The sequence below is a fragment of the Protopterus annectens genome, chromosome 8.part1, assembly GCF_019279795.1.
Source record: "Protopterus annectens isolate FY-2018-M chromosome 8.part1, PAN1.0, whole genome shotgun sequence".
NCBI classification, from domain to species: domain Eukaryota; kingdom Metazoa; phylum Chordata; order Ceratodontiformes; family Protopteridae; genus Protopterus; species Protopterus annectens.
Window position 1 is genome coordinate 89,396,638 of NC_056742.1, and position 18,306 is coordinate 89,414,943.

General features: G+C 37.2%; 1 protein-coding gene across 4 annotated transcripts in view; it reads left to right on the forward strand.

Moving 5' to 3' along the window:
• Window positions 1–8,592, forward strand: part of CBFA2T3 (CBFA2/RUNX1 partner transcriptional co-repressor 3) — a 237,287-nt gene extending 228,695 nt beyond the window's left edge. For 3 of the 4 annotated variants that reach the window (XM_044081691.1, XM_044081692.1, XM_044081694.1), the window contains 2 exons: window positions 1,355–1,545; window positions 5,347–8,592. In XM_044081691.1, the coding sequence (XP_043937626.1) occupies window positions 1,355–1,545; window positions 5,347–5,682 (527 nt within the window). In that variant the 3' untranslated portion in view covers window positions 5,683–8,592. Of the gene's footprint in view, window positions 1–1,354; window positions 1,560–5,346 lie in introns of all 4 variants that reach the window. The other variant, XM_044081693.1, reaches the window with a different exon arrangement.
• Window positions 8,593–18,306: the final 9,714 nt, after the last annotated feature.

An 18,306-nucleotide genomic window follows, 5' to 3' on the forward strand; every position in this document is an offset into this window, starting at 1 on the left:
ACTGAGCCTGACATGCTAAGCATTGAAGCAGTAGACTTGGGTAACTGATTTTACATTTTGTAGAAAGGGCAGCCACGAACACTGGATACAGTCAGACTAATTTGTTTCTGGGAGAGAGGAACCAGTGTTGATGCAAAGGAAGACTGCGTTAAGGTAGTGTAGGGAGATGGGAGTACTGTTTGCACTCCTGTAGCTAGCTGGCTGTAAAAGAAAACATGGGTCATACTGCAGTTGCAGTAAAGAACCTACTGATCTGCCCCTTTACTGCTTTCCTTAAGTACATTTTACTTCACAGTGTGCAATCATTTTGCCCACAGCTGATTCATGTAAATCAGAGGCCCTAACTGTTTTTGTAAATGCTTCACAGAAAAACTAAATCCAATACATGGCACCACTGTTTTGAGAAAGCAGTGTCTTTATAGATGGTTAGCTTGTAGATCCTAGCACATCCTAGGTTCACCACTTCTAAACAGCTGCAAGTCAAAAAGGGAAGTGTATTAATTTTTGTTCTCCACTCAGCTGTTTGTATTCATTTCGGGTCACTACTATGACACATCTGTTTTACTCTCCCCTTTTTACTAATCCCGAAGTTAAGCATTGCCATTCATTGAATAGTAGCTGATGGCGTTATCTGTTAAGTACTAGTATACAGGAAATCACACTGCAGATACAAGTATATACCAGTGTAAACTGGTGAATACTGGATATTCTGGCAGAGTTTCCTTCCTCAGCTGCTGATTTCAGCTGTGCTGCTATTTAGTCTTTAGAAGATACCATTCAGATAGTAGGAGTAACTATACCTGTGCCTCCGTCACTACCATTAATAGCCCTCTTCACTATCGTTAATAGCCCCATCACTATCGCTAATAGCCCCAGCTTGCATCAGCTCTTGTGCAGGTCAGTCAGTGCTACTCTTACTGTCTCTTAAGATCCTTATTCATCTTCCTAAACTTGAGTAAATTGTTTTACAACCAGTAGTAGCAATGATGTGTCAATGGGTTTTGATACAGGACAGTAGATATTTGGCAAATGAGCCCCATTTTGTTCCCCCAGCCTGATTGCCGCTTCTCATTCTACAGAGTGCTATGATTCTGTGGTCTGTTACACACTGGTAATTTTCCCACTGAATGTACAAATTACTACAGTTGTTTCACTTGCTATTGAGGGCTGATGATTTTTAATTTTTTTTTATGTCATTTGTTTGAGCAAGTCAGATCTTAATAGGTACTTACTAGAAATGTATATATCTGTTTAGACACTCGCACAGTTAATATGCTGCTACAGGACGCTTCACAGGTGTTAACTATTACTGGAAATTCTGTCTGCTATACTGTTTGTGTCTCCTTCATTTCAGAGGAAGCAGTAAATGAGGTGAAGCGCCAGGCAATGTCAGAGCTTCAGAAGGCCGTGTCAGATGCAGAAAGAAAAGCGCACGAACTTATCACCACAGAGAGAGCGAAGATGGAGCGAGCACTGGCAGAAGCAAAGCGGCAGGCATCTGAGGATGCTTTGAGTGTTATTAACCAGCAGGAGGACTCGAGTGAGGTAAAGACTACAAGGTGACAATTTCCAGTATTCCAGTATTTCTAAAAAAAATCTCTTTCGTGTTCTTTTCTCCTCCTTTGTAATATCCTAATGATGTCTAGCGACTCCCTGCTGATGTGTAGCACGGCTGTAGCTGCTCTCTTCCTTTTTCTGTCTGGCACGGAAGTAGCTAGCTTTGAAAACCCAATACTGTCCTACAGATGATCCTAGGAAAAGAGTGCTTGATGGTCACTGACATGTGTTCCTTGAAGGCATGCATCTTTTCATGTGATATGCTCCTGGAGACCTTCCTTAGATTCAGGAACACCTAACAAAAGTTTTAATTTTTGAAACTGTTTCCAAATCATTTTCGTGGTTTTGCTGGTACAAATTTGACCAGTGTTCTGGACTGTGTTCCTGTATTATACTTACTAGAGTAGGTTTTCAAATATAACTGTACTTGTACTGGAAAATTATTCCCATGAAGCATGCAAGTCAGAATATTCACAATACATTTTGCACAGTATGCAGTTGATAAAATGCAGTTTGAGTGTACAGTAAGCTTGAAAATAAAAACATTTTTTTCTGTATTGAAGAAAAAAGTAAGAGTATGGACATGTTGTCTTAAGTAATTATGTAGTGTTTACATCAGTACCATCATGGAATATGTTTTAAAGGGTTATAAACTTATAAAAGCAATTTTCTAATCACAGTGTTTGGTAAGATTTTAAAGTTAGTAATGCAAAATAGTCTTGCATATGAGGAGATGCATATATTCTGAGTAATGACATCATGGTTTGAATGGTTTTATGGTCTTAGTTTAGAAAGAGAACTTGCACAAGTATTTTAACAGCAGACTTGGCACACATGATTGTGTGGTATGGAATATGATGTAACCTTGTAGTTCAGGTCACATGATGCCATTTTGTGGGATCAAAGAGAAACTCTCAATGTAGATTATATGTGGCCATACACTGGCTCTGATAGCTTCCCTTTAGTGTAGCTTGTGTCATGCCATGCTGTGACACTTCACACTGATTCTGCTGTACTGGTCACCTGGTGGGTTGCATCTTTGTCACTTAACCAGCACATTTTATTTACCATTTGTAAATTCATACTGCATAATGCAAGAGAATAAATATAGTTATTTTCTAGTGAAATATATCTTTCTTGAGGATAACTGATGCATGTCTTCTGTCATTTTGATGTTTTGGCACATTTCCATTGGTTTCCCCTTTCTGAATGTTGTTTGACTGTTCTTTGTCAGCTTTGTGAATGCATCAACTCTCCAACCCGATTCAGGAATTTCCTCAGAACTCTTAGTATTTATTTATCGTATCCACCAGGGTTAGACCTTTGTTTGGACTACCAGCCAGGATCTCATTAATAATGGGTGCCTTGGATGGCTGTGGTTACTAGAAAAAAGTATCAAGATGCCCACCCTATTGCAATGTATGATGTCATCTCCTGTCAGACTGCACTGATGATTAGATCTGTGAGGTGTCCTCATCACTCAAGTAGCTATAAACCTGCATGTTTGTGCCAAAATAGGTAATATCTGTCCTAACTCATTGTCTGAAACTCCATTTCATACTGCGACTCCCAAGACAGCTGTGCCAGACAAAATCTTTCTGCTTGTATATATATATATATATATATATATATATATATATATATATATATATATATATATATATATATGTGTGTGTGTGTGTGTGTGTGTGTGTGCTAGTCACCCTTCACTATTATAGTACCAGTGTGTTTTGTACATTGTGTCCATCTAAGCCATTTTTACTTGAGTATACCACTACTCAACTCTGGTACAGGTAAAGGAGACAGTGCACAATGTTTGTTCACTTCATACCTAACAGTAAAGTTTTTATCATTGTACATGGTCTTAATGCATCCAACAATGGATACAAGCGATGCCCCTTTATTAGTTTGCATGTACCCATAAAGACTTAAAAAGTAAAAAGGTTATAGTCCATTCAGAAGCCATGTAGCTGAAACATTGGTATGTCCAAAAAAGGTCATTTACATATATATCCAATGAGCCTCCACTACAGGACATTTGAGGTACTATACAGTGAAGACTGTAACTTGGCTTGGTCTTTTTTGCAGTTTTTACTGAAACGATACAGAGTAAGGGAAAGAATAATGGAAAAGATGAAAGAGAAAAAAATGTTAGACTGGAAAAGCAGGCTTTATAATATAACTGCTGCTAATTATTTATTTTTATTTATTTAACATCTGTTTACTGGGAAAGTCCACCTGGGACAGAGCCCATTTTCAGTGGCGGCCCAGGGAGAAACGCTCCAGATGCATATCTTTGGAACGTGGGAGGAAACCGGAGCACCCGGAGGAAACCCAAATGAACTCATGGAGGGCACGCAGACTCCGCACAGAAGGCATCCCAGCTGAGAATCAAACAGGAGAACTTGCTGTGAGGCAAAAATGCTAACTGCTGCATCACTGTGTCACCTCAGCAGAATAGTCTGGAATGTCAGTATGTTATGGATATTTAGACCTGTCTAACAAGTTCTGGTACTCTGATGGACCATTATTTTAAAAACCTTCCCTTGAAGTAAGTAAGGTTCTGGGGGGAGAAATCCCTTGCATGGAAGAAGTAGAGCGCACCACTCCCTGCATGAAGTGGAAGGGATTTACCCACCACTTAACTCAGTGTTGCTAAGTATTTTTAATTATCAGAATTCATCAAAAGGGTCCATTGATCTACCAGAAGGGTGTATAATGTACCATGTCTGTATTATGCTTTTCAGCTGTACCTGAGCTACTTTTGTGGGCAGCCATTTTCTGTAAAGTCACCAAGATCAGGGCCTAACAGTGGCAAGATTTGTATTTTCTGTATGGGGCAGCATATGTAGTCCACTCTGCTGCGGTATGCTGTAGCAGTGGTACTACAGATTTTTTTTTTTCTGAAAAATAAGTAAGGTAGCATTTCTTGGACTCCAGCAAGGTATCAGTGAACGCCAGCTATACAGTGGGTCACAATATAAAGAGAAAAAACACTTCATGTGGAAACTGTCAGTGTAAGGAAAACACTGAGAACAGAAATTAATTTAGACATTGCCAAGGATTTAGATGTTGGAACACGGGCAGTCAGTAAATTTGGAAAGCAAACAGAAGGGAATAGTGAATGTGGCAAGACAAAAAAGTAGCCCTGAGGTTCTATAGTGAAATTAGTGGGAGCAACATAATCATAATGTTATCACAGAATTTAAAACAACACAGTTTATACTGGGTTAGCTGTAAATATGAAAGCAACCTGGATCATCATTCATTCTTAGATAATGTGTTTATAATACTTTTAAATTTTTGTTATAGTTTGACTATATCTGTCATATTATAAGATTACATGTTAGTAAGTTCCTAGCACCAACTGCATAACATTTATAGCATTAATTTGTACCAAATAAGAGGAAAGACAATATTACACTAATTTATTTATTCACATGTAATATTGTGTATGTAAAGCACGAGGGTGGTTTTATTACAGTTCTGCTTTTCTTTTTCCTTTTGTTATATATGAGGTAATTATACCATAAAAGAAAAATGGTTAAAATACTGACCACACATAACAGCAAAGTGTGTCAATTACAAGAAATGGCTTCTGGATAGAACATGTTATGTTTTCACAGAAAGAGAACAGGAGGCCGAGAATGTGCTCAGAATTTTTCAAGACACTAAAACACATTTCAGCTTCTTAAATCTGCTCTCTCTACTACGCACGAAAAGAATATGAACATTTTAGATGCCTTGACAATGCCTACATGAATTAATTCTTGTCTTCTTTCTTTACAGAGTTGCTGGAACTGTGGCCGGAAAGCAAGTGAGACCTGCAGTGGGTGTAACACAGCCCGGTACTGTGGTTCATTCTGCCAACATAAAGACTGGGAGAAACATCATCATGTCTGTGGACAAGGTCTTCAGGGTCTCCAAGCATCCTCCAGTGCTGTGGCTTCAGGAACTGGGGTCGGGCTGGGGGCTAATGCCACCCAGCCAGACACAACCCCCATCAGCAATTCCTCCCTCCCCAGCATCATAGGTGCAGGAAGCCCAAGTGAAGCCAGCTCTGCTGCTGCTTCCAGATCTGCCACCCCTGCAACTCCTGCTCCTCTCGAAACTGCCTCCCGCTAAAAGCAGAACATCAGATGTACGCAAAACCTGGAACCACAGTTACCGCTGCTACTGCTTCTCTCCAAAAGAAATGACACTTTGCATCAAATGCAACTTTCTCAGCTACCTGAAGTCTTTTAATTTGACCTCCAAATGAATGACCTCTATTGCTTTCATGAACATATCCTCACCAATATGTAAGTTGTGCTTTACGAGAAGCAAGCAACAAAAAACACCCTTCATTTTCTTTTTTGCATAATACAGACATTGTGTTAAAGACTTCACAAAATCCTTAGTTATTACAATACATAAATAAACTGTAGATCAGTTTTTTTTTTTTTAGTTGCAAAAAAAGTGAACCTGTGATACATCGCACAGTGATTTCTACATCACACAGTGATTTCCAGCCTTGTGACCTAATGGTGCACTTCACAAACTTAGTAGAAATTATTTCAGTTTATTTGTAGATGAAGGGATTGTTAACGTCAGATTCTTTTGGCTTTAAAAACAAGAAGAAAAGTCCAAAAAAACTGAAAAATAAAGGATTATTACCTGCAACTACCTTGCTAGATAGCCAAGAAGATACCAGACACACCTCTGCTCCAAAGTAATCCCAAAAATAACACCAAGAACAGTTCCAAACATAATTTACACTGCCAAAGTATTTTTGTTGTTGGTATATTACATGTAAGGAGCAGCGCTTACATTACCAAACCACCATTTCTGACAGGCGCTGTCCATGGTGACAGAGACGTGCACTTGGAATATGCCCTTTCAGAAGAAAAGGGAACGTAGCGGCAACTCTGATTATGCAGCCTTCATTTATCAAGCAAAATGACCTCTGAGGGGACACACAAGTGTATGTGTGTGTGTGTTTCATTTTATTTTTTATAATAAAACAAGAGTCGAGGAGTAGGAGGCCAGCAGATGGACAAGGCTATGAGAAGATGACCTCTGTGAATTCAAAGACATTTTTTCCTCCCACAGGTTATTTTAAGCCCTTTACCCTATGTTTTTTTCTTTTCCTTAATGGTAGTAGCATATATTGATGATTTTTTTTTATGTATTTTTTTTTTATCGGTTTGAAAGAGATGTTACTTGATACAGTATACCTTTTTATTTTCCCTTTCTCTACCTCTCCTTTTTGTTGGACATCTCTTTCCCCCTCTGGTAACTATTTCTTCCAGGTTTATTTTTATTTCATTTTCATTTTTGTGAACATAGTTCTTTTTTTGTTGTACTTTAATTATTGAAGAAACTGTAATGGTTTGTAGATATTCCTTGCTTCCGTGTCAGTTGTTCTCAGTGTCATTTAGATGTTTTTTTACATTATTTTTTAGGTTTGACCTGACCTTTCTATGATAAGGAAAAGGGGGGAATGTTGTGTATTTATGAAAAATGGAGATAATGTAGATTATTTTGTATTAATTACTTTGCTGTATAAAAGACATGAGGACGGGAGTGCAATATGGAAAGTCATTTGGCTACTGAATGGGACCTTGAAATCCTGACCTAGGGGCAAGCCATGAATTATTTAAATTTCATACTTTTAATGTGAATGTATATAGTTATTTGGGGAGGTCCCAAACAAAAGAAAAAAATGAAAAAAAAGAAAAAGGTGTTACATTTGCCAAATAAGTAAAACATTGAACCATGTTAACTTTAGAAGTAGGTGAAGCAATGTAGAAGCATTCATTCAGAAGCTTTCATTTTCCAGATTTGCAAAGTTCGTCTTGTGTAGTAAAACATTTCAGAAAAAAAGTAATTATTATTCACTAGTCACTGTAAACTGAAAGTTGGCTGTTGCTGATCTGAACTGCATTGCTGTGTTCAAAGCTATTTTTATTTTTATTATTATTTTTTTTTACTGCAGCTCCTTTCCTCTTTGTGTAACGCTGTATAGACAGTGCATGTATGTGAGATACTTGAGGAAGGACGTTTACATAATATGAAGGAGTACAGGCATGACCAAAGCTATAATGTCCGTCTCTGAGTATTTTTTCAGAATTCTGCGGAGATACAAAACCAGTGAGATCATTTTGCCTTTGCAATGAAGAAAAGTCTAATTTCTAAAGGAAAGTTCACAAAAATATTTTGCCAGATGGAATGTTTAAATCATAACATGTCTAAGATGGATTTCCCACTCTGTGATGAAAAATTCAGCTTTAAGGTATGCTTTCCTAAGAATATAACCATGACAGTGCTAGAAATACTCTACAGTAAGGTATTGCCAGTTTCATTTGTTGGATTTCTTTATTTTAAATATAAAAATATGTTGTAACTGATGAAATTAAAAGAAGCAAGTCTGAGAAAAGTGATGCCCTAAATATAGTACTTTCACATATCATAGAAAAGAAGAGTGGGTAGGTTTTAATCTCTGGAAAAATATAGATTTCAACAAGCAAACTTATTTTTCATAGGGAAACAGTGGTTTTGACCTTTTCATAAAAAAAAAAAAAAAAAAAAAAAAAAAAATTACAGTTCCTGATCTTCTCTGGGATTTATTGGTTTGGATGCAAAATCCCATTTGAAACATCTAGGGTCATGTCTCATAAAGATGAGGTTTGTAAATAATGTCAAATTAAATCCTGGACAGATGTCTGGCCCTTTTGGTCTTCAAGTAATGTATATTACCTTAACCACTGCTGCTGGATAGGTTGTAGCTGTCACAGATAGTGAACATGTTTCTTTGCAGAATCAAAGTATTCAGTGCCCACCAGTAACTACTACTGCTGATGTCAAAGGAAAGCATTATAATAGGATCTGAGGCAGATACCATTTCACCGTAAGGAGGGTTACTGGATTTCACAGATGGTGGCATGTTATTCTGTTGACTAAAATAGCCTATATTCCAAGCAACAAGTCAGGAGCTGCATAGCAAATTATTCATACACAATTAAGAAAAAAAAAACATTGGTCAAGAAATGTTACTCATACAGACAGCAGTGGGCAAAAAGCAAAATATGCAACAGACTGGAAATGAACCAGAGAGAAGAAAAAAGTCAAGTCCTGCAAGTACTGTACATGCCCTTCCTCAAAAATCATTTGGCTCTGCAATACAGTAAAATGTTGTGACTATGAAGTATAAAATAAATTGAACAGCTCTGTATCCAAGGTGATGTGTCATAAATATTTTAAAGGTAGAACCCTTTAAAATCTTTATGGGATGTATTTTAACATGAATCTAAAATTGCTTGATCCTGGTTGACAATGTACTGCTAGCGGTAAGTTGTTTTCCCTGTAAGGCACCTGTACACCAAATTTGTCCTGATAGAAGTGCACACTCCATTCAACAATAATAGGACTGTGCTGTACAATTTTATCACTGTCTACTCTATTCTGCTTTGTACTCATCGCCTATGGCATGGTCATTTTAATAAAGTCATAAGCCATGTACCTGAGGGAGAAAGTTCACAGGTGAGAGTATACCAACGCTGCAGGATGTTTTCCAGGAAGCATAAAAAGCAGGGCTGCTCTTTCTATTCAGCTTGCAAATGTAATCAGGATTTTGTTGACCATCCAAGCTACTTTAAATAAAGAACAGTTGTTCTTTCAGTGTACAAGAGATTGACGAACTGATAACAAAGTTAACTTGTCCTCCTCCAGTGATTACACTGATTATAAAAGGAGTCACTACTCCCCCCCCCCCCCAAAAAAAAAACTTTGCTTTGACAGAGATTCAGCAGAAGACCTATGGAACTGTGGGTTCTGGGAGCTTCTGTCTCTTGCTACTGAAGCAATGATCCATCATGAAAGACGTAAGGAACAGAGCTATTCGAACAGACTAAGACAGCCAGATCACACAGTGTGTGTTGTTGAGCAACTTATTGTGTACAAAAACATTCTTTTGCCACAACAGCTAGCATCCTACCGAGTTCACTAAATGTGACATTAAAAAAGAAAAAAAATCAAGTCTGATTAAAATTTAAAATGATTCTTATATGTATTTATCATGTCATAAATGTGTATTGTTTATTTTTCTTATATTTCATGAAAGAAGTAATATATAAAATAATGTCAGACGTTGTTGCTGCAGAGTACCCTGCCTTATTACTTTTTAAATTCCCTTTCTTTCAGTTTTCTTTGTGTCTGTCCTCTGCTTCTTTCTTCATTTCTGCTTTTACTTTCAGTTTGCTACAAAAACTGCTGATAAGCAGGACAACTGACTGTTTGTTCTACTGAAGCCAGAACTTTTGGGTAGCTGTTCCTTTGGGATGGAGTTGCCACTGTAAGGTAGTTATAGATGTCAAGCTTAGCTTAACTTACATAGATCTGAATCTAAAACAACGGCAATGAAAAATGAAGATCAACAACCCTTTGGCAGCATGAGTGCAGTAGTTGTTAAATATTTATTTTAATATAGATTTATGTGTGATTGAGTCAAATGTAACCATTACAACCACACTACAACTTCTCCCTAATGAGGAAAAAGTAGTATTTGCAGAGTAATATCTGCATACCTAAAAGCTCTCCAATTTTCCGTACCACACATTCTAAATACTACAAAGTTAGTGAGATTTAAAACAGAATGAATGTTGAAAATAAATTCAGCCTCAGGTGAATTCACTAAAAGTAATTTTAAGTCAGTACACCACAACTGCTAATTTAGAAACATGCTAGTTGTGTGATTACTGATTTGCTTTAAGGGGTCCACTCAACTAGGGCTTTACAGAAAAGAAGTATACAGCAGACAAAATGTCATGCTGCAGTTTTCTTTTCTGCATTTACTTTTTAGTCCCCTTAAGAATATGAATATTGAACTAGCTTTCTTTTTACTTTGTTGTGTACCCGTAAGTATCAGAAAGTGTAATGACATTGTTACGATAGCTGTCTACTGTGTCACTGCAGAGTGAGAAGACAATGTATGCTTTTCAATTCTAAAGAGAAAAAAACACAGCATTAATTAACTTGTAGTGTATGGAGCGCTGTGATTATGCTCCAGTCTTGGAAAATAAACCAGTTAAACTCTTCATCAGCACATGACTCGATCTTAACAATTGCTAAGCACCCCTAGTAAATGATATTAAAATCAGGTCTTGCACAAATAACTGACAGTGCCAGCCGGCAAATGACACCACCAGAAGTCAAAATAACTTCTTTTCTGCCTCCTGTCTGTTTCTACAATCTGACACTGAGTTGATTTCAAAGCTTTTCACTGACAAGTCTAGCTGTCTGACAGCACTCATTAAGTGGTTTACCAACTTTAAAAGTTTGCAGAACCCTTTTTGATTTTTTTTCTTTTTTTTCTGGAACAAGTAGATGGAGCAAATAAATCTCCATGCACTATAAAGAATTATGATCGGCTGTCAGATGATAACTACACTTTATGTGTTCTTGACATGGATACCAAGATTCACCTCTCGGGTTTCACCCTCGAGGTGAATTTCTTGGCATCCATCTCTCAAGCACAGTAAGCAGGTTATAGTCCTAGAGCCAGTCATAATCATCTATGATTTGCACACACACACACACACACACACACACACACACATATATATATGTATATGTATATATAAATAAGCATGCACTGCAGTTATGGATGGAGCCTCCTTATTCCACGGGAGGTTCATATCTTCTCCAAGTCATCTTCTTTTTACACAAAAACAGGCTCACAAACAGAATATCTTAATTCACAGGAAGTGATAATAAAATGTGATTCTAGTTTATGAACAAATGAATCCAAGTAAGCCATCAAAATCACTCCTGTAAAATGAATCCAAAATGGAAGAAAACAGAAGATGATACCATGGCAAAACGTGTTTATTAAAATTCCAATGCACTTATAAAGGCACTAAAAACAAGAGATGAGCACTTTCGGCTTTTCCCCTTCTTCAGATCTGATTCTAGTTTATAAAGTAAGAAGGAAAACATCTAGCAGTTTCATTAGCTAAAAAGGGCACAATGCATTGCATTAAATTACAACAGAATTAACATCAGATTTTTAGTCCTCCTTTTCTCTGGTTAAAAGTAAATTTTGTGCAGTAAACATTTCAAGATGCATATTAAATTATTTAAGAGGACAGGCTTAATTAAGGGCATTATGTGCCATTGACTGGCACTGCAATGTAGCATTAGAGGGTGGTGCATAATTGCCATTCTTCGCATAAGATGTTAAAGTGAGGTTCCATTGGCCTCAGCTGGTGACAGCATAGATGAATGTTAAAGAACCAGTGGCAATTATAGTAAAAAAGAGAAGGGGAATATTCCCAATGCCCTTGCCAAATTCACATCAGTGTGTATAAATTCCACTTCATGCCTCCCTGAAAATGGACCATAGGTCTACTGAGTATAACCCGTAAACAAAACAACTAAATAAGTTGCTGTCTACTTTATCTAATTCATAAATATGTTTTATCTTTCTTGTTATAATTCTTCAGATTCCTTGCAGCATCTTCAGTTTTCTTGTAAAAGAACTGTGCATGCTACCATCTGAGTTGCTTCCCAGTTACTTGAAAATGGAACACAATGAAAAATCCTGTCTATGTCCCTAGAGTCAAGTCAGAAAAGAAAACTCTTTGTAAAGTTAACATCTGCGATGAGTTTAAGGTAAAAGTAATCATTAGCTTTAATTTCATAACAGATGCAGAAGGTAAAAAAAATAGCACATCTGGCAAAAGATTGGGGGGGCAGTTCTTACAGCGAATATACTGTTATAGATTACTGTCAGTCAGAAACAACCCAAGGAGCACCAAGTAACCATGTAACTTTTTTATTCCATTGTAGCATATGACTGGAATTTAGTTTTTCGTAGTTGTAGAAAGACTGCAGACAGCTGTCCTTTTCATCATTGCTTAAAAGGGTACACTGGAAAAGCCCCCACCCACACCCCCATCATCTTTTCACAGGAGAGCACCTTCAGTTCAGTATGGAAGAAAGATCATGTTTAAGGACTGGGAAATAACCAGTTATGTATGTAATACTGAACAGAACACATTATGAAGTGTGCTGGATCAGTTCAAACTGAAACATGTATTTCCCACAATGCTTTACCTGCATCTACCAGCGGGTGGCGATATTCCCAGCTCTGAATGCTAGCTATGGGCCTTGTGTTCTAATCTTGGCACATCTGTTGCAGTTGAAAAAGGATAGAAGCATTATTGATCTAAATGTCAACCTAAAGCAAAGAAAAGGTAAATTCAAAAAACAGACTCTAAAAGTTTTTTTTTTTTAATTAACGGTATGAGTAAAACTGGAAAGCTGGTCTGCTAAAGCAGATTTTTAAATTGCAGTAGTTTGCTACTGTAATATCTCTTAAATACCACGGTCAATTGTTCACTAACAACTTAGCATTATTTTATTGTACCAATAGCATACTGCAGGATCTGGTATGTAGTGACTAATTTGTTGGTAAAGGAGTCATCAACTATCTCTCTCTGCGTTGCCTTGTAATGCATGTGTAATATACATCATTTCATTGTATGTAACTGTTGTGCCCATGTGGAATAACAGAGAGTGCAAACTATAGTCAAAAGATACCAATTTACTGAAACACATCAGAAGTAATTTGTTTCAATAGTTTTCATCTTTGCTTCTAGCTGACCCTATACTATATGAGAAGTATGTCAGCATTCTTATTGTGAAAGGTACCTCTGATTATTTAATCTGACTACAGTTTGAATGAGGCCTTCATCTACACACATACAGAATAACCACTATTAGGATTTTGATTAAACTGCTTAATAAGAGTGTAAGAGCAAACCAGTTGTACTACAAACAGGACTACTCTGCACTCTGTACATTGACTGTAAACGGGTAACAGACGTTGTTAAACAAAAAGCATAAACATTGACAGTCTGACAGCAGCAAAACAGTTTCTAAAGTTTCTGCAAAAGCTTTTTTCACAAACAGTAACCATAATTCTTTGAATAATAGCTTTAATGTTGCCAAATCTTGTGTTTCAGTTTATATTCCCTGATGAGCATGTTAAGCTGAAGTGAATGTCAGGAAAATGTCCAACACAAACCAAAAATCTGCAGACTTACTTAAGCATTATGTTTACAGTAGGTATGTGCATGAAGCAGTTGTAAGTAACATAAAGTTACGACTCAGAGATTAATTAAAACACAGATACCGAAAGGAGTAGCTAAACATAATTATTTGTGAGTAACAACCTAAAAGACATAGAATTCTGCACATGATGTCATGCTAGGCCCAGATTAATCTGCTGGGCAATTAGTCATAGAGTACCAAGCTTGTCTTTCAACTTTTCAAGCACATGTATGATCCATGATCCCATGCTCCACAACACATATATGGCACAGTGTGTGGCTGCAGTTCTTGGAGCTTGGCTAATGTTGATGAAGTCATAGTTCAGAAGTGTAGACTTGGTCCACATTAGAGAATGCTGTTTTAAACTGACACATGACCTCATTACCATCATTGTGTATTTTAACATGGACATCTTTACAGTAAGTCAGGAAATTTCTCCAGTATCACAGAGGGGAAAAAAACAGAAGGAAGTCTGTGGGGACTTTGCAAGTAACTTGTGGAGAGGGACTGCACAAGCAACAATTCATAACAGCTTAAGTAGTGAAAACATAATGGACCTCCTACTTCTGAATGCTGTTCACCAACTGTCCTGATGTCAACATTAATTCAACATCACAATATAAAAAAAAAGAAAAAATACCTTTAATATGAATGTTTGTGAAAGGTCTGCTGAGCCTGCTCCTTCATTACTGTTGACTCATTTCAGCCTGTTGTGAAGACATGATTCAGTGCAATGTTAACATTTTAACTGTAATTTTGTTGTACAGTAACCGATTCCTTATCCTCCAACAAAGGGTGGATCATCTCATGTCCTCCAACTCAAACCTGAGTTCTTAATTTCCCAGAAGTCATTGTGAAATATGAAACACTGTAAAGTATACACACCCACTAAGAATCACCTAAACCATCCTACTTTCTGCATGCATGCCTCACTTCTGAATATAACTATTAGAAAGTAAATAACTGGCTATGCTTTATGTAACTCCTAATAACAAACACATATGCATCTGTGTAGTATTGACCATTTTATGTAAGTTCATTTACAAAAAAAAAAAATTCACCAGCATGGCAAAAAGTCTGCTCCTGTGCCAGCTGGTTAGACATGAAGCTATTATTTGTATAGGATGTCCCTAATGGCCAGTCTAACTCTGTGGATAGTGTTAGTTTTATATAAAAAAGATGACACTTGTATGCAGTCTGACTGCTAACCATGCTTTAGCATTGTGCAGTCTACATCAAGAAATATACGTAACTACATTTAACTTCAGCCCTTTCATAAACCGATTGAGACATTAGATTGGTGAGATGCAAGCCATTATGACTCATTAATGAGTGAAAACTGCATATGCAAATTGGAGAAGTGACATTCTTCTGATCTGGAGGAGATTATGAATGAAGCCAAACATATGAAGACTGCTTGAAAAAGAATTCACCAAAACATTTTCAAAGTCAGTTAGTCATGTCACCCTTACTTGATTTTGACTAGATCTAGATAACATTTCCACTTTAGGTTAAATAGACTCAAAGAAAGTAATCAGAATGATACAGCGGTGGTGGTGCTGTGGTAGCGTTGTCGCCGCACAGTTAGATGTTGCCCGTTCGATTCTCAGTTAGAGTGTCTTCTGTGTGACGACATGCGTGAATGGGCGTTCCTTTGTTGAAGGTTGTGCGTTATGCCCAGCAAGCCAGCACGTAAAACTCTACTGCCAATCATTGGCGGACTGGAGTTCCGCTGTGGCGACCCCTAACCGGGAAAAGCCGAAAGACACAAACAAACTGCTGTGTCAGTATATTAGAATACTGGCCTTGTTAACTTCCCAGCCCTTATGTGAAAAGTGGAACTGCTATTAATTGCAGAAAATGATGCTGTGTGAGGGGAAATTAAGTGGATAGCCATCAGGAATATTTCGCAGTTAAATGAGTCATTTGGAGGAATTGGATGAATCTAGATTTTTCTGATCATCATATTTTATAATTTCCTGTTATTAGCTACCCCACAACAACCAAGGTCAGGACCTCTCGTAGTAGTCAGAAAGTCATATGACTAGAAATTCTATGGCCAGATTTTTCTGCCATGTAGCCAACATATGTAAGATGGTTCATTGATGCTGTTTGTATAAAAACCCATTTGTGTCATTTATGAAATTAAAATTGTGCCATATACCTCATGTCATTTGTTGCACTGAAACTGCAGTACTTTTTTGTTTCTTATTCAGCTGTTGTCAGATATATACTGTGATAATGACTGCTCAGTCACAGGGCTATAGCCCTTAGAAGAAGCTTAAGGTTTCTAAACGTGTCTGATACATTTGGGATGCATGGCTAGGCATAAAAAGGCCCCTGCAGTTGTTAACCTGGTATAACCTTATTAACCTATGAAACTGTAGCACTTATTGGGAACTCTCATACTGGGCTGTCACTACTCAGAATTTTGCAGCTGATTTGTTGGGTGGCAAGCACTTAATTTTATTTTAAGCAGACTCCTTATTTATCTAATTCATTACTTTTTCTGCTTTTTTATATTTTGCTGTGGATTAATGCAATTACATGGCTTTCTATCTGGCATTATACATTTTGCTTTAATAGCATTGATGTAACTCTTTTTCCAGGATATGCCATCTGCCATCAGTTCCCCTTCTTATCGCTACATTGTTGTACTGTTTCTCTATGTAACTGTGTCTAGCTTAAAGTCGTGCTGTACACCTACCTGAGCTGACCCTTTCACCCTTCTGTTCTCTTTCCATTCTTTCTTGTCCTTTCATAAATGCACACATCTCAACACTGTCTGATATGTCTTTGTCTTCCATACACAAATCTCCTCCCATTTCTCATTTTCTTCCACCCTTTCTTGCTATTTCTCCCTTCTCCCTCATACAGTTTTAGTCTTTGACCACTCTTTATCCATTCTCACTTTTTAATTCATTTCCTTGCTGCTTCTACTTTATATACTTCTCTGTGTCTCAAAGTTGTCTTTATCTGTTTTGTACATAAATCTCTCCCATACTGTCTTCCTCTCCTGTCCTTACATATCATTACTTCTGTTGAATGTCACTGGTTTGCTGCATTCCAGGCACTTTGGTTGCTGTTGGCTCCTTTTAATTTTGCTTTACATAACATTTATCTGCAGTTGTAACATGCATATGTTAAATATGTGGGGGTGCATGAGTTAGGGTGGTATTCTTGTCAAGAATTGCATTGGTAGATGTCCTCAAACTACATAGAAACCACTTATCCAAGCAGAATATAAGTAGTGCATATTACTCTAATAAAGTGAAATGTAAATTTGTAGTACTATGTCTGCTTTCCTAAGACAATGCTTTAAAAAGTCTTCGGAAAATGTAGCTTCTTCCAGAAAAGTTTGTAGTACTGGAAATACTGCCTTGATGTGGTAATATAACAGACATAGTCTGAACTGAAGTCTGTTGATTGCTTCATCAAGCTATAACAAGATCTGCTTGCTAATGGCCCACCATCATTAAATTCCCTTACACTCAAAATGCCTCTCAAAATCTCTGGCAGGTTAATATCTATAATTAAATGTGCCTGCTGCCTACCCGGCAAAATGTCTTTTTCTTCCTTTTAACATTATTTAGGCTTTATGACAAAAGGGATGATGTTTTTTCAACCACCCAGCAAACTCATGTGTTTCAGGTTGAAAAGACATTAGTAGTCCTTATAGAACTATTGTCTTTACTTTCATCAATCTTTGAATGCAGAGCAGATTGCATGCTAATTTTGTGCACAGAAGTAGATAGTTGCTGGCACCAGTGACATTAAAACTGGTTCATCAAGTCCCAAACTGATGTTATGCATGGGAATTCCCAATTGGTGGTATGAACAAGGAAGCACAGTGCAGGAAGTAAGGACATAATGTAACCCAACCATTTCCTGAAGCACTGCCAGGTTTTAAGGCAAAATGATTAGCTTTGCTCCTTTCTGTTCTGGTTCCTTTCATCTGGTGTTCCATTTACAGTGAATCCAAGCAAAACACACAACATGGTTAATTTGTGTCTAGGCCAACATGATATAAAACTTAAAAGAAATGTATTTATTGAAAGCAATGAAGAAAATGTGGTGGTTTAGCTGTACTGAGTAATTATACTGTGCAATACTTAAAAGAAGTGGAGCATAAGTTTGACTTGTACAGAATGGTTTGATGTGTTCTTCAGAAATCTTTTTCTTTGTTTTGGGGTCTGTGGCCATTCTAGAGAAGTGATAAGTGACCAGAGTTTCTTGGCATGCTGTTTTTCTCCCTTTTGCTATTTCCTGCTTTCTCTAAATGTACTGTATGTTTGACCTGTGAAAGCTGTAAGCATTATGATTCAGGTTATGTCTGTACTTAAACTCTGTATCTGTGTAATAAAGCAAATTTAATATCATATTCATTATTCGTGTTCTAATTATTACCAGTGGCTCTTTTAAGTTCTTGTACAGCTGACGTGTTCTTATGGCTAAATGAATAACAACTTGTTTAACCAAACTTGACTACTAGGCCATGAGTTGGAACCTAGTTTAGGATGGTTATGGTTGATAGACATTACTGTCTATACTTCTCAAATTCCTTTTAATACTGGCATCAAAAAAGCATTTCCAATTTGCAGTTATGACAGTATCTCAAGACAAGCAGGGCCAGTTCCATTAGTGTAGAGGGATAAA